Source organism: Schistocerca cancellata, chromosome 9 (genome assembly GCF_023864275.1).
Source record: "Schistocerca cancellata isolate TAMUIC-IGC-003103 chromosome 9, iqSchCanc2.1, whole genome shotgun sequence".
In the NCBI taxonomy this organism is placed as follows: domain Eukaryota; kingdom Metazoa; phylum Arthropoda; class Insecta; order Orthoptera; family Acrididae; genus Schistocerca; species Schistocerca cancellata.
Genome location: NC_064634.1, coordinates 123,584,530 through 123,602,306, shown reverse-complemented (window position 1 = coordinate 123,602,306; position 17,777 = coordinate 123,584,530). Strand labels below are relative to the sequence as shown.

Below are 17,777 nucleotides of genomic sequence, written 5' to 3'. Positions count from 1 at the left end.
ACACCCTCCTACGTCTTCTGGCAGAAATGGTGATAGTAATGTATTCTCGTTGTGGAGCTTATTGTTCTCGTAACCCCCATGAACCATGGACTTTGCCGTTGGTGGGGAGGCTTGCGTGCCTTAGCGATACAGATGGCCGTACCGCAGGTGCAACCACAACGGAGGGGTACCTGTTGAGAGGCCAGACAAACGCGTGGTTCCTGAAGAGGGGCAGCAGCCTTTTCAGTAGTTGCAGGGGCAACAGTCTGGATGATTGACTGATCTGACCTTGCAACACTAACCAAAATGGCCTTGCTGTGATGGTATTCCGAACGGCTGAAAGCAAGGCGAAACTACAGCCGTAATTTTTCCCAAGGGCATGCAGCTTTACTGTATGGTTAAATGATGATGGCGTCCTCTTGGGTAAAATATTCCGGAGGTAGAATAGTCCTCCATTCGGATCTCCGGCGGGGACTACTCAAGAGGACATCGTTATCAGAAGAAAGAATACTGGCGTTCCACGGAACGGAGCGTGGAATGTCAGATCCCTGAATCGGGCAGGTAGGTTAGAAAATTTAAAAAGGGAAATGGATAGATTAAAGTTAGATATAGTGGGAATTAGTGAAGTTCAGTGGCAGGAGGAACAAGACTTCTGGTCAGGTGCATACAGGGTTATAAATACAAAATCAAATAGGGGTAATGCAGGAGTAGGTTTAATAATGAATAAAAAAATAGGAGTGCGGGGAAACTACTACCAACAGCATAGTGAACGCATGATTGTGGCCAAGATAGACACGAAGCCCATGCCTACTAGCTCTGCAGATGATGAAGAAATTGATGAAATGTATGATGAGTTAAAAGAAATTATTCAGGTAGCGAAGGGAGACGAAAATTATTAGTCATGGGTGACTGGAATTCGAGAGTAGGAAAAGGGAGAAAAGGAAACATAGTGGTTGAATACGGATTGGGGGCGAGAAATGAAAGAGGAAGACGTCTGGTAGAATTTTGCACGGAGCATAACTTAATCATAGCTAACACTTGGTTCAAGAATCATAAAAGAAGGTTGTATACATGGAAGAATCCTGGAGATACTAGAAGGTATCAGATAGATTATATAATGGTAAGACGGAGATTTGGGAACCAGGTTTTACATTGTAAGACATTTCCGGGGGTAGATGTGGACTCTGACCACAATCTATTGGTTATGAACTGTAGATTAAAACTGATGATACTGCAAAAAGGTGGGAATTTAAGGAGATGGGCCCTGGATAAACTGACTAAACCGGAGGTTGTACAGAGTTTCAGGGAGAGCATAAGGGAACAATTGACAGGAATGGGGGAAAGAAATACAGTAGAAGAAGAATGGGTAGCTTTGAGGGATGAAGTAGTGAAGGCAGCAGAGGATCTAGTAGGTAAAGACACGAGGGCTAGTAGAAATTCTTGGGTAACAGAAGAAATATTGAATTTAATTGATAAAAGGAGAAAATATAAAAACGCAGTAAATGAAGCAGGCAAAAAGGAATACAGACGTCTCAAAAATGAGATCGACAGGAAGTGCAAAATGGCTAAGCAGGGATGGCTAGAGGACAAATGTAACGATCTAGAGGCTTATCTCACTAGGAGTAAGATAGATACTGCCTACAGGAAAATTAAAGAGACCTTTCGAGAAAAGAGAGCCACTTGTATGAATATCAAGAGCTCAGATGGAAAACCAGTTCTAAGCAAAGAAGGGAAAGCAGAAAGGTGGAAGGAGTATATGGAGGGTCTATACAAGGGCGATGTACTTGAGGACAATATTATGGAAATGGAATAGGATTTAGATGAAGATGAAATGGGAGATACGATACTGCGTGAAAAGTTTGACAGAGCACTGAAAGACCTGAGTCGAAACAAGGCCCCGTGAGTAGACAACATTCCATTGCAACTACTGACGGCCTTGGGAGAGCCAGTCCTGACTAAACTATACCATCTGGTGAGCAAGATGTATGAGACAGGCGAATACCCTCCAAGAAGAATATAATAATTGCAATGACAAAGAAAGCAGGTGTTGACAGATGTGAAAATTACCGAACTATCAGTTTAATAAGTCACAGCTGCAAAATACTAACGCGAATTCTTTACAGACGAATGGAAAACCTGGTAGAAGCCGACCTCGGCGAAGATCAGTTTGGATTCCGCAGAAACTTTGGAACACGTGAGGCAATACTGACCCTACGACATATCTTAGAAAATAGATTAAGGAAAGGCAAACCTACATTTCTAGCATTTGTGGATTTAGAGAAAGCTTTTGACAATGTTGACTGTAATACTCACTTTCAAATTCTAAAGGTGGCAGGGGTAAAATACAGGGAGCGAAAGGCTATTTACATTTTATACAGAAACCAGATGGCGGTTATAAGAGTCGAGGGGCACAAAATGGAAGCAGTGACTGGAAATGGAGTGAGACAGGGTTGTAGCCTGTCCCCGATGTTATTCAATCTGTATATTGATGAAGCAGTAAAGGAAACAAAAGAAAAATTCGGAGTAGGTATTAAAATCCATGGAGAAGAAATAAAAACTTTGAGGTTCGCTGATCACATTGCAGTTCTGTCAGAGACAGCGAAGGACTTGGAAGAGCAGTTGAACGGAATGGACAGTGTCTTGAAAGGAGGATATAAGATGAACATCAACAAAAGCAAAACGAGGATAATGGTATGTAGTCTAATTAAGCCGGGTGATGCTGAGGGAATTAGATTAGGAAATGAGACACTTAAAGTAGTAAAGGAGTTTTGCTATTTGGGGAGCAAAATAACTGATGATGGTCGAAGTAGAGAGGATATAAAATGTAGACTGGCAATGGCAAGGAAAGCGTTTCTGAAGAAGAGAAATTTGTTAACATCGAGTATAGATTTAAGTGTGAGGAAATCATTTCGGAAAGCATTTGTATGGAGTGTAGCTACTTAGGGAAGTGAAACATGGATGATAAGTAGTTTGGACAAGAAGAGAATAGAAGCTTTCGAAATGTGGTGCTACAGAAGAATGCTGAAGATTAGATGGGTTGATCACATAACTAATGGGGAGGTATTGAATAGAATTGGGGAGAAGAGGAGTTTGTGGCACAACTTGACAAGAAGAAGCGATCGGTTGGTAGGACATGTTCTGAGGCATCAAGGGAACACAAATTTAGCATTGGAGGGCAGCGTGGAGGGTAAAAATCGTAGAGGGAGACCAAGAGATGAATACACTAAGCAGATTCAGAAGGATGTAGGTTGCAGTAAGTACTGGGAGATGAAGAAGCTTGCACAGGATAGAGTATCACGGAGAGCTGCATCAAGCCAGTCTCAGGACTGAAGACAACAACAACAACAACAGAACGAAGAAATTATTGTGGTGGAAATCTCCGAAGCCAGTTGGTACCGTATCTCAGTGGTACAGGATGCACCAAGAATGGAAGAAGAGATATATTGTTACAAAAATATACGTAGCATAGTTTTCCTTTAGCGCTAACTTTTATTATTGTTACTACAGTTATTTTGTTACAAACACACACAGACGCACACACACACACAGACAGAATCGTCACAATCATCATTACCATTATTTTCCTTGCAAGGATCAGGCTTCTTCCTGTCCCCAACTTACAAACTAACTCATTCCCATCTTTTTGGAAGTCTTCCAGTATCTCTTTCCCCACTTAGCTTCTAATTCAAGCTCTTCAGCGGAATTCTGTGGCCTGGCATTCTCATGAGCTGTCGTCTCCAATCTTTAATACATTTTTGAATTCTTTCATTCATGTTCAAACTATATAATTCACTTTCAGTGTCTTCATTTCTAATCGTGTCGCTTTTTGTCCATTTTTTTTCTTTATTTTCGTAACCCAGCCTCCTGCTTCCATAGAATAACACTGGAGCCGCCATCACTTAATAGAATTTCATGAAGATCTCTTTTTCTACTTTATGCCGTACCGTTCTCCTAATGGTACCACAGACAGATTGGGATTTGTGTATCTCATTTTCAGTACCAGACTCGAAATCAAAACTTATAGCACAGCCTAAATAAGAGATTTGAGAGACTTTCTCTAAGACTGAATAATTCAAGAGTTTTTCATCCGACAGGATATTTTCTTCAGAAATCCGTTATTTTCGTTTTACTACTACAAATTTTAAAGTTGTATCTATAGCATATTTCGTTCAATTAGTAGATTAGTCGTTGGAGATCATATTCTTTCTTTTGAATAATAGCAATATCATACGCAAACTGAAGTACCTTCAGATATTCCTTATTCCTTATCACAATTCCTTTCTTTTTTCCACTTCCATTTGCAAAGAGTGAAGTCAATGTAAATGTCAAGAAGAGTGTGTGATAGTCCACATTCTTGGCTTACAATTTGATTAGTAATTATTTCTTCTAATCGATTCCTACCTCTGTTTATTACAATACATGTATGTTTGTGAAGACTTCTCACAATAATCAGAATCAGCGAAATGATACCGCGCTATCAGTCAGGAGATACTAGAATGACAATTATTTGACACTTTGTTCCTGTAACATGGAAAAAAACTGCTCTGTCAGTTATGGTGTATATGGGGTACACAAAACTCCTTCGCCGTTCGCTACCGTTCTCCTTGGAACAAGAAATGCCAGATGGTGAAAACTTCCAGAAACGTTGCACCTTTAGTTCTAGATGTTTTTTTCTCATATTACCAGTCATAACTATTAAAAAATTGACTGTAGTATTAGAATGTGTGATAGCAAAATACGAGACGGAAGAAAAAGTCGCAGCACCAAAAAATATTTCATGCAGAGTAAGTGATTACCATTACACTAGCAAACGTTGATGTACGTGCGAGATAAGCCATTGTAAATGTGAGATGCGGGCACATTAATAATCTGTGGAAACCCCAGAATGTTGAATGAAAGCATGCAAATATTCATGCATTGCGTTGTACAAGTTCAAATTGTTCAAATGGCTCTGAGCACTATGGGACTTAACTTCAAGGTCATCAGTTCCCTAGAACTTAGAACTACTTAAACCTAACTAACCTAAGGACATCACACACATCCATGCCCGAGGCAGGATTCGAACCTGCGACCGTAGCGGTCATGCGGTTCCAGACTGTAGCGCCTACAACCGCTTGGCCACTCCGGCCGGCTGTTGTACAAGTGGTGGTTGTCAGTTTGTGGGATGGAGTTCGATGCCTGTTGCACTTGGGACGGTTGTTAATGCTGTTTGCAGATGAAGTAGGATTTGTTGTCCGATGGTGTCCCTTATGTGCTTGCTTGGAGACAGATTTGGTGATCGAGCAGGCTGATACAACATTTGGACACTTTGTGGGGCATGTGAGATTACAACAGCGGCTTGTGGTTGAGCGTTATCCTGTCGGAAAACAGCGTCTGGAATGCCGTTCATGAATACGCACAGATTTGCAGTCATAGTTCGAGGGATAGCCACGAGAGTGCTCCTGCTGTCATAAGAGACAGCAGCCCGGACCATAGCTCCAGGTGCATGTCTAGTGTGCCTAGGCCGCAGTCGACCGTTGCGGCGGTTCTAGGCGCTTCAGTCCGGAACCGCGCTGCTGCTACGGTCGCAGGTTCGAATCCAGCCTCGGGCATGGGTGTTGTGTGATGTGCTTAGTTAGGTTTAAGTAGTTCTAAGTTCTAGGGGACTGATGACCTCAGATGTTGAGTCTGATAGTGTTCAGAGCCATTTGAATCTAGTCCGCAGACAGGTTGGTGGCACGCGCTCAACTGGCCTCCTTCTAAGCAACACACGGCCTTCACTGACACCGAGGCAGAACCAGCTGTCATCAAAAAACACAACAGACGTTAATCCTTTCCTGCAATGTGCTTTCGCTTGACGCCACTGAGTTCATGAATGGCGGCGGTCTGGGATCAGTGGAACGCACGCCACAAGGCGCCTGGCTTGGAGCTGTCCTTGAAGTAACCGATTGGTGACAGTTGGTCGCGCCACTGTGCTGCCAGCTGCTGGTCATATTGCTGCTGTACATGCAGTACGATGCGCCAGAGCCATACACCGAACAAGACGGTCTCCTTCCCGGTAGCGACACGTGGCATTTCGGAGCTCAGTCTCCTTGCGAGCGTACGTCCTCGTGACCACCGCTGCCAGCAATCGTGTCCATCAACTACATTTCTGCCACGTCGTTCTGGAGTATTTCTACATCGACATCTACATACATACTCCGCAATCCACCATACGGTGCGTGGCGGAGGGACCTCGTACCACAACTAGCATTTTCTCTCCCCGTTCCACTCCCAAAGAGAACGAGGGAAAAATGACTGCCTATATGATTCCGTACAAGCCCTAATCTCTCTTATCTTATCTTTGTGGTCTTTCCGAAAAATAAAAGTTGGCGGCAGTAAAGTTGTACTGCAGTCAGCCTCAAATGCTGGTTCTCTAAATTTCCTCAGTAGCGATTCACGAAAAGAACGCCTCCTTTCCTTCCTGAAGCATTTCCGTAACACTCGCCTGATGATCAGACCTACCAGTAACAAATCTAGCAGCCCGCCTCTGAATTGCTTCTACGTCCTCCCTCAATCCGACCTGATAGGGATCCCAAATGCTCGAGCAGTACTCAAGAATAGGTCGTATTAATGTTTTATAAGCGGTCTCCTTTACAGATGAACCACATCTTCCCAAAATTCTACCAATGAACCGAAGAAATTTTGGTCTTATGTCAAAGCGGTAGGTGGATCAAAACAAAATGTCCAGACACTCTGTGACCAAAATGGTACTGAAACAGAGGATGACAGACTAAAGGCCGAAATACTAAATGTCTTTTTGCAAAGCTGTTTCACAGAGGAAGACTGCACTGTAGTTCCTTCTCTAGATTGTCGCACAGATGACAGAATGGTAGATATCGAAATAGACGACAGAGGGATAGAGAAACAATTAAAATCGCTCAAAAGAGGAAAGGCCGCTGGACCTGATGGGATACCTGTTCGATTTTACACAGAGTACGCGAAGGAACTTGCCCCCCTTCTTGCAGCGGTGTACCGTAGGTCTCTAGAAGAGCGTAGCATTCCAAAGGATTCGAAAAGGGCACAGGTTATCCCCGTCTTCAAGAAGGGACATCGAACAGATGTGCAGAACTATAGACCTATATCTCTAACGTCGATCAGTTGTAGAATTTTGGAACACGTATTATGTTCGAGTATAATGACTTTTCTGGAGACTAGAAATCTACTCTGTAGGAATCAGCATGGGTTTCGAAAAAGACGGTGGTGTGAAACCCGCTCGCGCTATTCGTCCACGAGACTCAGAGGGCCATAGACACGGGTTCCCAGGTAGATGCCGTGTTTCTTGACTTCCGCAAGGCGTTCATACAGTTCCCCACAGTCGTTTAATGAACAAAGTAAGAGCATATCGACTATCAGACCAATTGTGTGATTGGATTGAAGAGTTCCTAGATAACAGAACGCAGCATGTCATTTTCAATGGAGAGAAGTCTTCCGAAGTAAGAGTGATTTCAGGCGTGCCGCAGGGGAGTGTCATAGGACCGTTGCTATTCACAATATACATAAATGACCTTGTGGATGACATCGGAAGTTCACTGAGGCTTTTTGCAGATGATGCTATGGAGTATCGAGAGGTTGTAACAATGGAAAATTGTACTGAAATGCAGGAGGATCTGCAGCGAATTGACGCATGGTGCAGGGAATGGCAATTGAATCTCAATGTAGACAAGTGTAATGTGCTGCGAATACATAGAAAGATAGATCCCTTATCATTTAGCTACAAAATAGCAGGTCAGCAACTGGAAGCAGTTAATTCCATAAATTATCTGGGAGTACGCATTAGGAGTGATTTAAAATGGAATGAACATATAAAGTTGATCGTTGGTAAAGCAGATGCCAGACTGAGATTCATTGGAAGAATCCTAAGGAAATGCAATCCGAAAACAAAGGAAGTAGGTTACAGTACGTTTGTTCGCCCACTGCTTGAATACTGCTCACTGGTGTGGGATCCGTACCAGATAGGGTTGATAGAAGAGATAGAGAAGATGCAACGGAGAGCAGCGCGCTTCGTTAAAGGATTATTTAGTAATCGCGAAAGCGTTACGGAGATGATAGATAAACTCCAGTGGAAGACTCTGCAGGAGAGACGCTCAGTAGCTCGGTACGGGCTTTCGTTGAAGTTTCGAGAACATACCTTCACCGAAGAGTCAAGCAGTATATTGCTCCCTCTTACGTATATCTCGCGAAGAGACCATGAGGATAAAATCATAGAGATTAGAGCCCACACAGGAGCATACCGACAATCCTTCTTTCCACGAACAATACGAGTCTGGAATAGAAGGGAGAACCGATAGAGGTACTCAAGGTACCCTCCGCCACACACCGTCAGGTGGCTTGCGGAGTATGGATGTAGATGTCAATGAAGACGACTATTCGCCTTCCCCACAACTGCCATTACAGTCTTGTCCCACTTCATATCGCTCTGCAATGTTACGCCCAAATATTTAATCGACGTGACTGTGTCAAACGCTACACTACTAATGGAGTATTCAAACATTACGGGATTATTTTTCCTATTCATCTACATTAATTTACATTTATCTATATTTAGAGTTAGCTGCCATTCTTTACATCAATCACAAATCCTGTCCAAGTCATCTGTTATCCTCCTACAGTCACTCAACGACGACACCTTGCCGTACACCACAGCATCATCAGCAAACAGCCGCACATTGCTATCCTCCCTATCCAAAAGATCATTTATGCAGACAGAAAACAACAGCGTACCTACCACACTTCCCTGGGCACTCCAGATGATACCCTCACCTCCCATGAACACTCACCATCGAGGACAACGTACTGGGTTCTATTACTTAAGAAGTCTTCAAGCCACTCTCATATTTGTGAACCAATCCCATAAGCTCGTAGCTTAGTTAGGAGTCTGCAGTGGGGCACCCAGTCAAACGCTTTCCCGAAGGAATAGGGCATCCGTCTGATACCCTTCATCCATGGTTCGCAAGATATCATGTGAAAAAAGGGCGAGTTGCGTTTCGGAGGAGCGATGCTTTCTAAAGCCGTACTGATGCATGGACAGCAACTTCTCTGTCTCAAGGACAGGAACGTCCAGCTTCTCGTAGCACTACTACACGACCTCGTTCAAATTCAGTCAGGTGTTAATAAAGGCATCTTTGTCGCCTTAAAGGCATTCTTGACTAACATCAACTAACCACGTTCAATCTCAAGGGTAACTAACTCTCACGACCGTTACGACATATATTTAAAGAAAACATGATTTGAATCCTCGTAGTGGCGGTACTAGCGCCATTCTCATGCAGCCGGTAAGAAATTTGAACAGACGTCATCTTTCAGATGTAGAAACACGCCTACTAACTTAGTTTATGTCGCACAACTCCTTCGTCGTATTGAGAATTTTTTTTTCTGTCAGTGTATTTACAAATCTCGCGAAACTATAATCTTAGTTAGGAACGACGTACGGAGTAGGTATCTTTATAGAGCGGTTGCATTGGTTTATCCGGTGATTAATGTAATGTAGAGTAGTGTCACTAGTGTTACTAGGATGTACTTGATAATTCGTAAATATTCAAACTGTTGGTTTGGTACGGGCTGTTATCCAGGGTCCCTCTATTCCATATTTTTTATTATTGTTCGTAGGTTCTTCCTCGCTTTTATGGAGGGTAATATACGTACCGTCGTTAGCTTCCATCCACGATATTTCGACGGGACAGCTGCCAGCCATCCTCAGGTGAGCCATCGAAGACTGACGAAGACACCCTCCGTTCTGCAATATATAGCGTGCAGCGAGTATTCCGCGCATGCGTCAAAATCATATGGAGAGACGAACCACACCGCCCGCCAGCAGCGCCCTCGCTGGTGGAACTGCAGAACTCAGCTGTCTTCGGCGTTGTCAGCTGCCGCGGCCATCGGAGTACCCTGACGTCTTCGTCTGGAGCACACGGGGTTCCACGCATTATCTAGCTGGTAGCCACTGTCACGGTTGATAAGATTGTCTGTCATGCGAATTTGCACTGATTCTTTTATGACGGAGTCCCAAAAGGATGTTGCTGTGGCCAAAATTGTTGTCTTGTCATACTCCATTGAGTGTCCAGCGGTAATTCAATGCTCAGCTATTGCAGACTTGCTAGGTTGCAAAAGGCGAGTACAGCGTTGATGTTCAGTGCAACGTTCTTCTACTGTTCGCAATGTTTGTCCTATATATGACATGTCGGGCCTAGGGAGCGAATTCTCTAACCTGAAAGACCCACATGTGCACTCCACACGTACTCCGCTACTCTTGTAGCCGCTTCCTGCGTGTAGTGCACGCCTGACCTATTCAGGGGAACCCTACATTTCTCCAAACAATAGCGGAGGTCGAGAAATTTGCACCCCAGATCTCCGCAGAATCGTCTGAGCCTCTGGTTTAAGCCTTACACTCGGCTCCAAACCAGAGGACCGCAATCGGTTCTGGGAACGATACTACAAATAGTTAGCTCAGATTCTACCCCGCGAACGAGGCTTTCCGCCTTCACCAACTCCGCCAACCGCTTGTATGAACTGAGGATGACCTCTGAACCCAGACGGCAGGAGTCACTGGTGCTAGCATGAGCAAAAATTTGCAGTCGGGTGCACCCAGTGCTCTCTATCGCCGCTGGCAGGGCCTCCTCCACATCTCGGATGAGACCCCCCGGCAAGCAGACAGAGCGAACACTTCCCCGACCTTTCCGCTATTTCCCTAAGGGGCTCCATCACCCGCCTAACGTTGGAGCTCCCAATCACTAATAAACCCCTCCCCCCGTGTGCCTGCTCGGACCTTGCTGAAGGAGCGGCCACATGTCCACTCACAGGCAGAGCGGGCGATGCCACATGGCCAGCCTCCACATTGACTCTCCGCCTCGTGCGCCGCGAACGCCGCTGAACCCGCCACTCCCCTTGCGGAGAGGGTGGCCCAACCGCGCCCGGTACCCGCGAAGATGTGTCGACAGCAGGGACAGTGGGTGAAGCATGTAACACTTGGGGTGTACCATGCGACGCAGCAGACTCCTCACTGCCGCTACACTCCGAGGCAGCAGCCTGAAGATGGCTTACCGCGGCCATCAACACGTTCAGCTGTTCGCGAACAGTGGCCAACTCCTCCTGCGTCCGTACACAGCAGTCACACATCCTATCCATCCTAAGAATGTCAGAGTCAGCCGGCCAGAGTGGCCGAGCGGTTCTAGGCGCTACAGTCTGAAACCGCGTGACCGTTACGGTCGCAGGTTCGAATCCTGCCTCGGCATGGATGTGTGTGATGTCCTTAGTTAGGTTTAAGTAGTACTAAGTTCTATGGGACTGATGACCTCAGAAGTTAAGTCCCATAGTGCTCAAAGCCAATGTCAGTCAACGTGTTGCTGCGCCAGTAATCTCGCTATTATCCACATACCGCTTCCCACGGAGTACATCCTTCATTGGGCCAAACTGACGGATATCGGAAGGTACAGGCTGTAGGATGGACGATGAACAGTCCAATGGAGTTCCGTAAGCTCCTCTCGGCTGCGCAGACTTCTGTGAGAGTTTGCGTTGTCTTGCGGAGTTCGTTCCCATTTTTGTGGCGACGAACACGCTGAAGTTCAACATTGCAGAAGTCACAACTGTGTGGGGCCGACCGGCACGCTGGAGATCGAACGGGTTTGTGTGACCTTGTCGCGTTGGTGGCAGACGCCTCGTCCAAACCACTCATCGTGCTTTTGTTCACTGCCAAGTCTCCATAGACATTGTACACGCGTCTATGAATATTTGTGAAGCTCTGGTATTCAGCTAGAAGAAACTCAATGACGATTCTCTGCTTGGAGCGCATTTCCATTACAGGCGCCGTTTTGAAGCCAACGCAGGCGAGCGTGCTGCCCAGAACGTGGTTAATCTCGTCCAATACTAAGTTGTGGGAAAGCCTTGTTGAGGTAATTAAGCACAATGTGCGGGAAGCGTGGCGAGGCGCCGTCCTGTTGGCACACCACCGAGTCCAGAACGTTGTCAGCAACCAACTGGGGATGCAGGAATTACTCAAGCAAGTCCTGATACGATGTTGACGGCATTACTGCTTCAGCGCTGCTGTGTGAAGCCCAGCCACAAATTTTCAACTCCATGGCGATGTGCTATAGTTCGTCAGCCTGTATCCTGCTGTTGTGGTGATTGACGAGGCCACAGGTGGGAAATGTAGTGTCTTCAGTGAACAGGACATGTGCCAACAAATGTTAATTGTTCGCTGCATGAGTTAAGCCGTGGCACATAACCATGAGTGCCACGTAGTCTTCAAGTTCTTGATTATAAAGCAGCTAGATGTGATAATCCTTTTTCTTCAGTACGAAGATCAGGGTCTGCCATACAGTGGTCTTTGGGGTGTCATGTTCCCGACCGAGACGATGTGTCGATGCTTTTGGATTTTGATCGATAGCCTACAGTATGCTCTCCACAATTTCCTCCGACGTCACCGGCCGTCCAGAATGTTTCACGTCACAAAAACTAGCAGTTCGCTGGAACTTGTTGACGAAACCTCTAATGCTTGTTCACATTGGGGTTTCTATACGGTAATGTCGACGAAACCGCTCTTAAGACTTCCGCAAAGGGAAGTCCGTAGAGTCTCCAATTTAGCGAAGTTGATTCATTGTTCAGTGGTCAACATCTTTCAAATTACATGCAAAAATTAGCTTTGTCCCATAAACGATTAGGGACTTCTTGAGCACCCTGTGTTTAAGACCTGCCTGAAGATGAGTAACAATAACACTGGTCAACAGAATTTATGTCACAGAGAATGTGAACGGTGAACTTAGCTGAGTCGTGGTTACTGAATTCGAAAATGAAATCGGGTTTTACCTGCCGGGCTCAGTTTTCGAGATACCTACAGGTTGGTCAGGTTGGTCAGAAACAGTGAAAAACTTGTAAGCGTGTTAGACGGAAGGTTGTGCTGAGGAATAATTGTTCAGAAAAAAAATTCTATTCGTTGCACCCTTTCCGAGTTATCTTGCATAGGTGATAGCCTATCAGGCCGTTGCGCCCGCAAATTCAAGCACTTGCTCGCGCTAAAATGCGATAATGCACAGAAATTTGTGGGTTCTTGAGTTACCACTTGTTCAAATGCTCGTTATCAGTAAAAGTATGCCTTTTGTGAAAGTGATAAATTTTTCTGTTTGAGGAAACAAAACGAAGGACACGTTTTGCGACACTCTCTCTGGCAGACAGCTTAAAATTTGCGCACACGACGACCCGATCATCTGATTTAGATGCTAAATTACTCGTAAACGGTGCAACGTATTGAACTTTTCCATAAGAATTATTTCGCAGAGTAAACTCCCCTGCAAACCCTTACAAACTTTACACACTATTTCTGGTCGCCTCTTAAAAATAACTAGAAAATTCTGCATATTGGCTATTTTGGTGTTTTTTAGTTGACTTTCTACTATTTACTTTCTGCGGCTGTAATTTTTGGTAAACAATCGAAATATATACATGAAGCTCCATACATGGTTCGACATTCACCACCAGGATACAAACATGGCCAATGAGTTATGCTTATGCTGCATCGCATCGCGTTGTGTTTGCTGCATAAGACTCAGCTGTGACCTTGTGAAGTGAGTTGCTGTACCTTCGTGAAAGTTTCTATTTCTGTGAATTCAGAAGAAGAAATGTCCCATACCCGAATAAATAACCGAAATGCTTTTGTTATATCTGTGGTCAGTATATCCGAAATCGAAAAACGAAAAGTTAATCTTCTTGTAAAAAAAAGGTTAAGAACTTTATTCTCAGTGCAAGCTTGGCAACCAAGACAAAAAATGGGTCCATCACGTCCCTCACATATACTGTTTGACATGTACTACACTCCTGACAGGCCAATTAAAAGGATCACGTCACATGTCATTGGTGTTCCCATGATTTGGATGGGTCAACGGATCACAGAACATATTATAATTTCTGTGGGACAAAAATGGTTGGAATCACCTCTAAAAAAAAAAGACAGTGTAATACCCTAATTCTGAAATTAGATCTGTATTCAGCGACGAATTATTTTTCAGAAACAGCGTGTTTTGTTTTTGTGACCGAAAAACTTTTTTTCGCAGTCGTCAGCGGAATCAAGCACGTTTCATAATTAAATGATGGCTGTGCACCCATTCCAAACCGATAACTATAATTTGTGTTATGGAGTTTATTTTACGCATATTGGTTTTCGATCAGTGGTTAGTCCAATTTGATGACGTCATTGGTCAAAGCGAATGGATGATACGGCCATATCAATAAATCCAGAAAATCCATGCAACCATCGTCAGGGCGTTCCACTCACTACTAGGCAGATGTAAGTGATTCAGTTGCTCAAGACTATAAGTAAACAAGATCTTCTGTAACGGGCCGGTTAACCAGTATTTTAACACGTTATCAAGGGATGCAATACGTTTCGCTTACAGAAGCCATTACTGTATAGGTTTTTATTTTTTGCAGATGGGAGCATCGCGGAGGGAGCAGATGGTGGCCATCGCGCTGTTGCTCCTGCTGAGCCTGCTAGAGGCTACACGTGCTGCGCACGTGCTGGTGGTGTTTCCCTTGGGCTCGCCCAGCCATTGGAACCTGGGGCGAGCTATAGCCAAGGGTCTGCACGCACAAGGGCACCGCATCACCGCCGTTACGCCCTTCCCTGGGCAAGGACCGCCAAACAACTGGACAGATGTCGCGCTACCCAACACCATGTCTTTCTTTGGCCGTAAGTATGTTGTCAGCTACCAAATTCTGTCTGTCTGTCTCTCTCTCTCTTTCTCTTCCTCCTCGTCACCTCCTTCCGTTACCAGCCTATTAAGCCGAAGCATCAAAGGCCGCTTACCAAAAACGTAGCTCAGCTTATTTCGTTGCAAGAATTTTTCTTCAGAACTGCGTGGTACAGTGAAGGGATAGTCTTCAGTAGACTGTTCCCCAATGTTCTGTCAGTGTACAAAGTATCACATTGGCCTGCAACATTCATCGAAAACACTGCAGTGGTTACCAATGCTTCAATAACAGGTTATGGAGAAAATTAAGATACTGGTTGAATATCCAATACAGCGAAGCACGTACACATATCTATGGAGGCTATTTGGACACTACTGGTCACTATCAAGTGTGCATACACAAACAAAAGGCAATCAGTTTTTGTTAAAACATCTAAAAAACTGAAATAATTGGTGACTGTTTTGTGAAGTCATTTGTCTAAAGGTGTTGTTGTTGTGACCTTCAGTCCAGAGATTGGTTTGATGCAGCTCCTCATGCTACTCTATCCTGTGCAAGCTTCTTCATCTCCCAGTACGTACTGCAACCTACATCCTTCTGAATCTGCTTAGTGTATTCATCTCTTGGTCTCCCTCTACGATTCGCACCCTCTACGTTGCCCTCCAATACTATATTGATGATCCCTTGATACCTCAGAACACGTCCTACCAACCGATCCCTTCTTCTAGTCAAGTTGTGCCACAAATGTCTCATCTCCTCAATTCCATTCAATACCTCCTCGTTAGTTATGTTGTCTACCCATCTAATCTTCAGTAGCGTGACATTTCAAAAGCTTCTATTCTCTTCTTGTCTAAGCTGTCTATTGTCCATGTTTCCTGTCCATACAAGGCTACACTCATGCAAATACTTTCAGAAAAGTCTTCCTGACCCTTAAATCTGTACTAGATGTTATCAAATTTCTCTTCTTCAGAAGCGCTTTTCTTGCCATTCCAGCCAACGTTTTATATCCCCTCTACTTCGACCATCATCAATTATTTTGCTACCCAAATAACAAAACTGACCTACTACGTTAACTGTCTCATTTCCTAATCTAATTCCTTCAGCATAACTTGATCTAATTCTTTAAATGAAACAAATAGTTTAGTGTTACCAGTCACTGTTTATTTATCTCCACAACGTGTTTCAAGGGGTTAAACCTGTATGATCAGGTGAATTTACATTTGTTTGTATGACATTGGTGTGTATGTTGCGTTACGATTTTTTGGAGGAACTTGTGGCCCTGTCTAGTGGAGAAACAAAGCACTATTTCAGAACATGGGTTTGGGTTTCTTTTGACAAAAGCTAAACGAACATCAAACGGTAAAAATAAAATAAGTATAACAGTGCCTCGAGTGGTCACAGGTTCCTTTCACTTTCGTAACACATCAAATGTATACTGTTAAATTTTGCGAACAAATATGGCGTCTGGAAACTATTAGGTGCAAGGATCGTATAGCAGAAGAGAAAAAATTATTACAAAGTACAAAGAATACACATCGTAACAACATTATTACCGAATAAAATTTTTAAAGGGTTTTGGAGATGTTTGTTTTTATGTGTCGAATGCATGCTTTGGAATAAATATTTTCAGGTGGTATATAAAACCAATTTTGACACGTTAATATAGCTTAAACTTCATACTCGTTTATACAATCAGCTGGCATGTTACAAACTTTAAGTACAATAATTATGTTGGCTACAGTGGTAAAATTATACACAAATAACAATTTTGGTTGGGATTCACAGTTAGGCTGGAAGCGGAGGGAGAGGAAGCGTAAGAGAAAGTAAAGGGGAGGTAGAGGATGGAAGGAGTGATTTATGATAGCAAACTTTACAAACCAAGGGGTCTTAAGATTATATCTTTTACGTGTAAGAACTGCCTAAAGGTTGGGGTAGTACATTGGTTAATGCTTTAAAATATGTAGATGGATGTGCAACTTGTGCCAGTAGTTGATTTACATATAGTTTCAAGCTGACAGGTGGTACCAGCTGTTGTGATGATATATTTGTAAATGAGCAATCCCTGGAACATCTGGGGGCTGTCATGGTAACGTAACAAAATATTTATTGTAAATGTTAGGGTGTGTGTGTGTGTGTGTGTGTGTGTGTGTGTGTGTGTGTGTGTGTGTCTGTGTATGTGTGCATTGCAAGTTTGATAACGTAGGCAGTTTCTGAAAACAGAGATGATACTATTGTAAATATTATTATTTAAGATGGATTCAGGTTGTTTTGTTTGGTGTTTGTATATTTGAAGTGTCTCAAGAAGGTCTAGTTTTTTGCCTTTTGGTTGGATGTGAAAGATGCTGATACTAGTGTTGTTACCGTGGTGTTTTGTTTCATGCAGATGGATGGCTATTGCTGATATGTGGTATTTTTTGTTTTTTAGTGCTGCCGTGTGGTCTTTGAACCTAATTTCAAATGATCTGCCTGTCTGGCCTATGTAGAAGCAGTCACAGTCCCAACATTCAATTTTGTACTCACCTTTGTCATGTAGTGTGTTTTGTCTGCTAATATTGTGGGGTAGCTTCTGTCCAATCTTACTGTCTGTGGTAGAGGATGTGCTTATGCCTCTTCGTTTGAAAACATTGACAATCTGATATAAAATGTTACCTAAAAATGGGATTGTGTGGAAGATGTTTTCTTTTTGTTTCTTGCGATATGATTGCTTTGCCACTGTTGAGTGTCTTAGGGTGTCTACTATGGAGCTGTTATAACCATTTGACATAGCTGTTTGTTTCATTACTTCAATTTCTAGTTCACATTTCTCTTCAAAGAGTGGCAGTTGGATCGGTCTATTGATCATGTACCGGAAAGCTGCCATTTTGTGGGCTGTGGGTGACAAGAGGAGTTGTGAATTGTAGTACGTGTTGTAGTAGACTTCCGATAAACTTCAAACTGATGTCTGTTGTTCTTTATTCTAATGGTAAGGTCTTAAAAGTTTATACTGTCACCTACTAGGTGCTCAACTGTGAATTTATCGACATAAAAGTTTTCTGGGTGTGGTACCGCGTCATAATATATAAATCTACTGCTGCTGAATTATGACGCGGTATCACACCCAGAAA

At 43.7% G+C, this 17,777-nt stretch overlaps 1 protein-coding gene across 1 annotated transcript in view; it reads left to right on the top strand.

Moving 5' to 3' along the window:
• Positions 1-17,777, top strand: part of LOC126100631 (UDP-glycosyltransferase UGT5-like) — a 200,237-nt gene that overhangs the window by 121,846 nt on the left and 60,614 nt on the right. Inside the window, exon 2 of the mRNA XM_049911257.1 lies at positions 14,416-14,674. Coding sequence (XP_049767214.1) covers positions 14,416-14,674 — 259 coding nt within the window. The remainder of the gene's footprint in view (positions 1-14,415; positions 14,675-17,777) is intronic.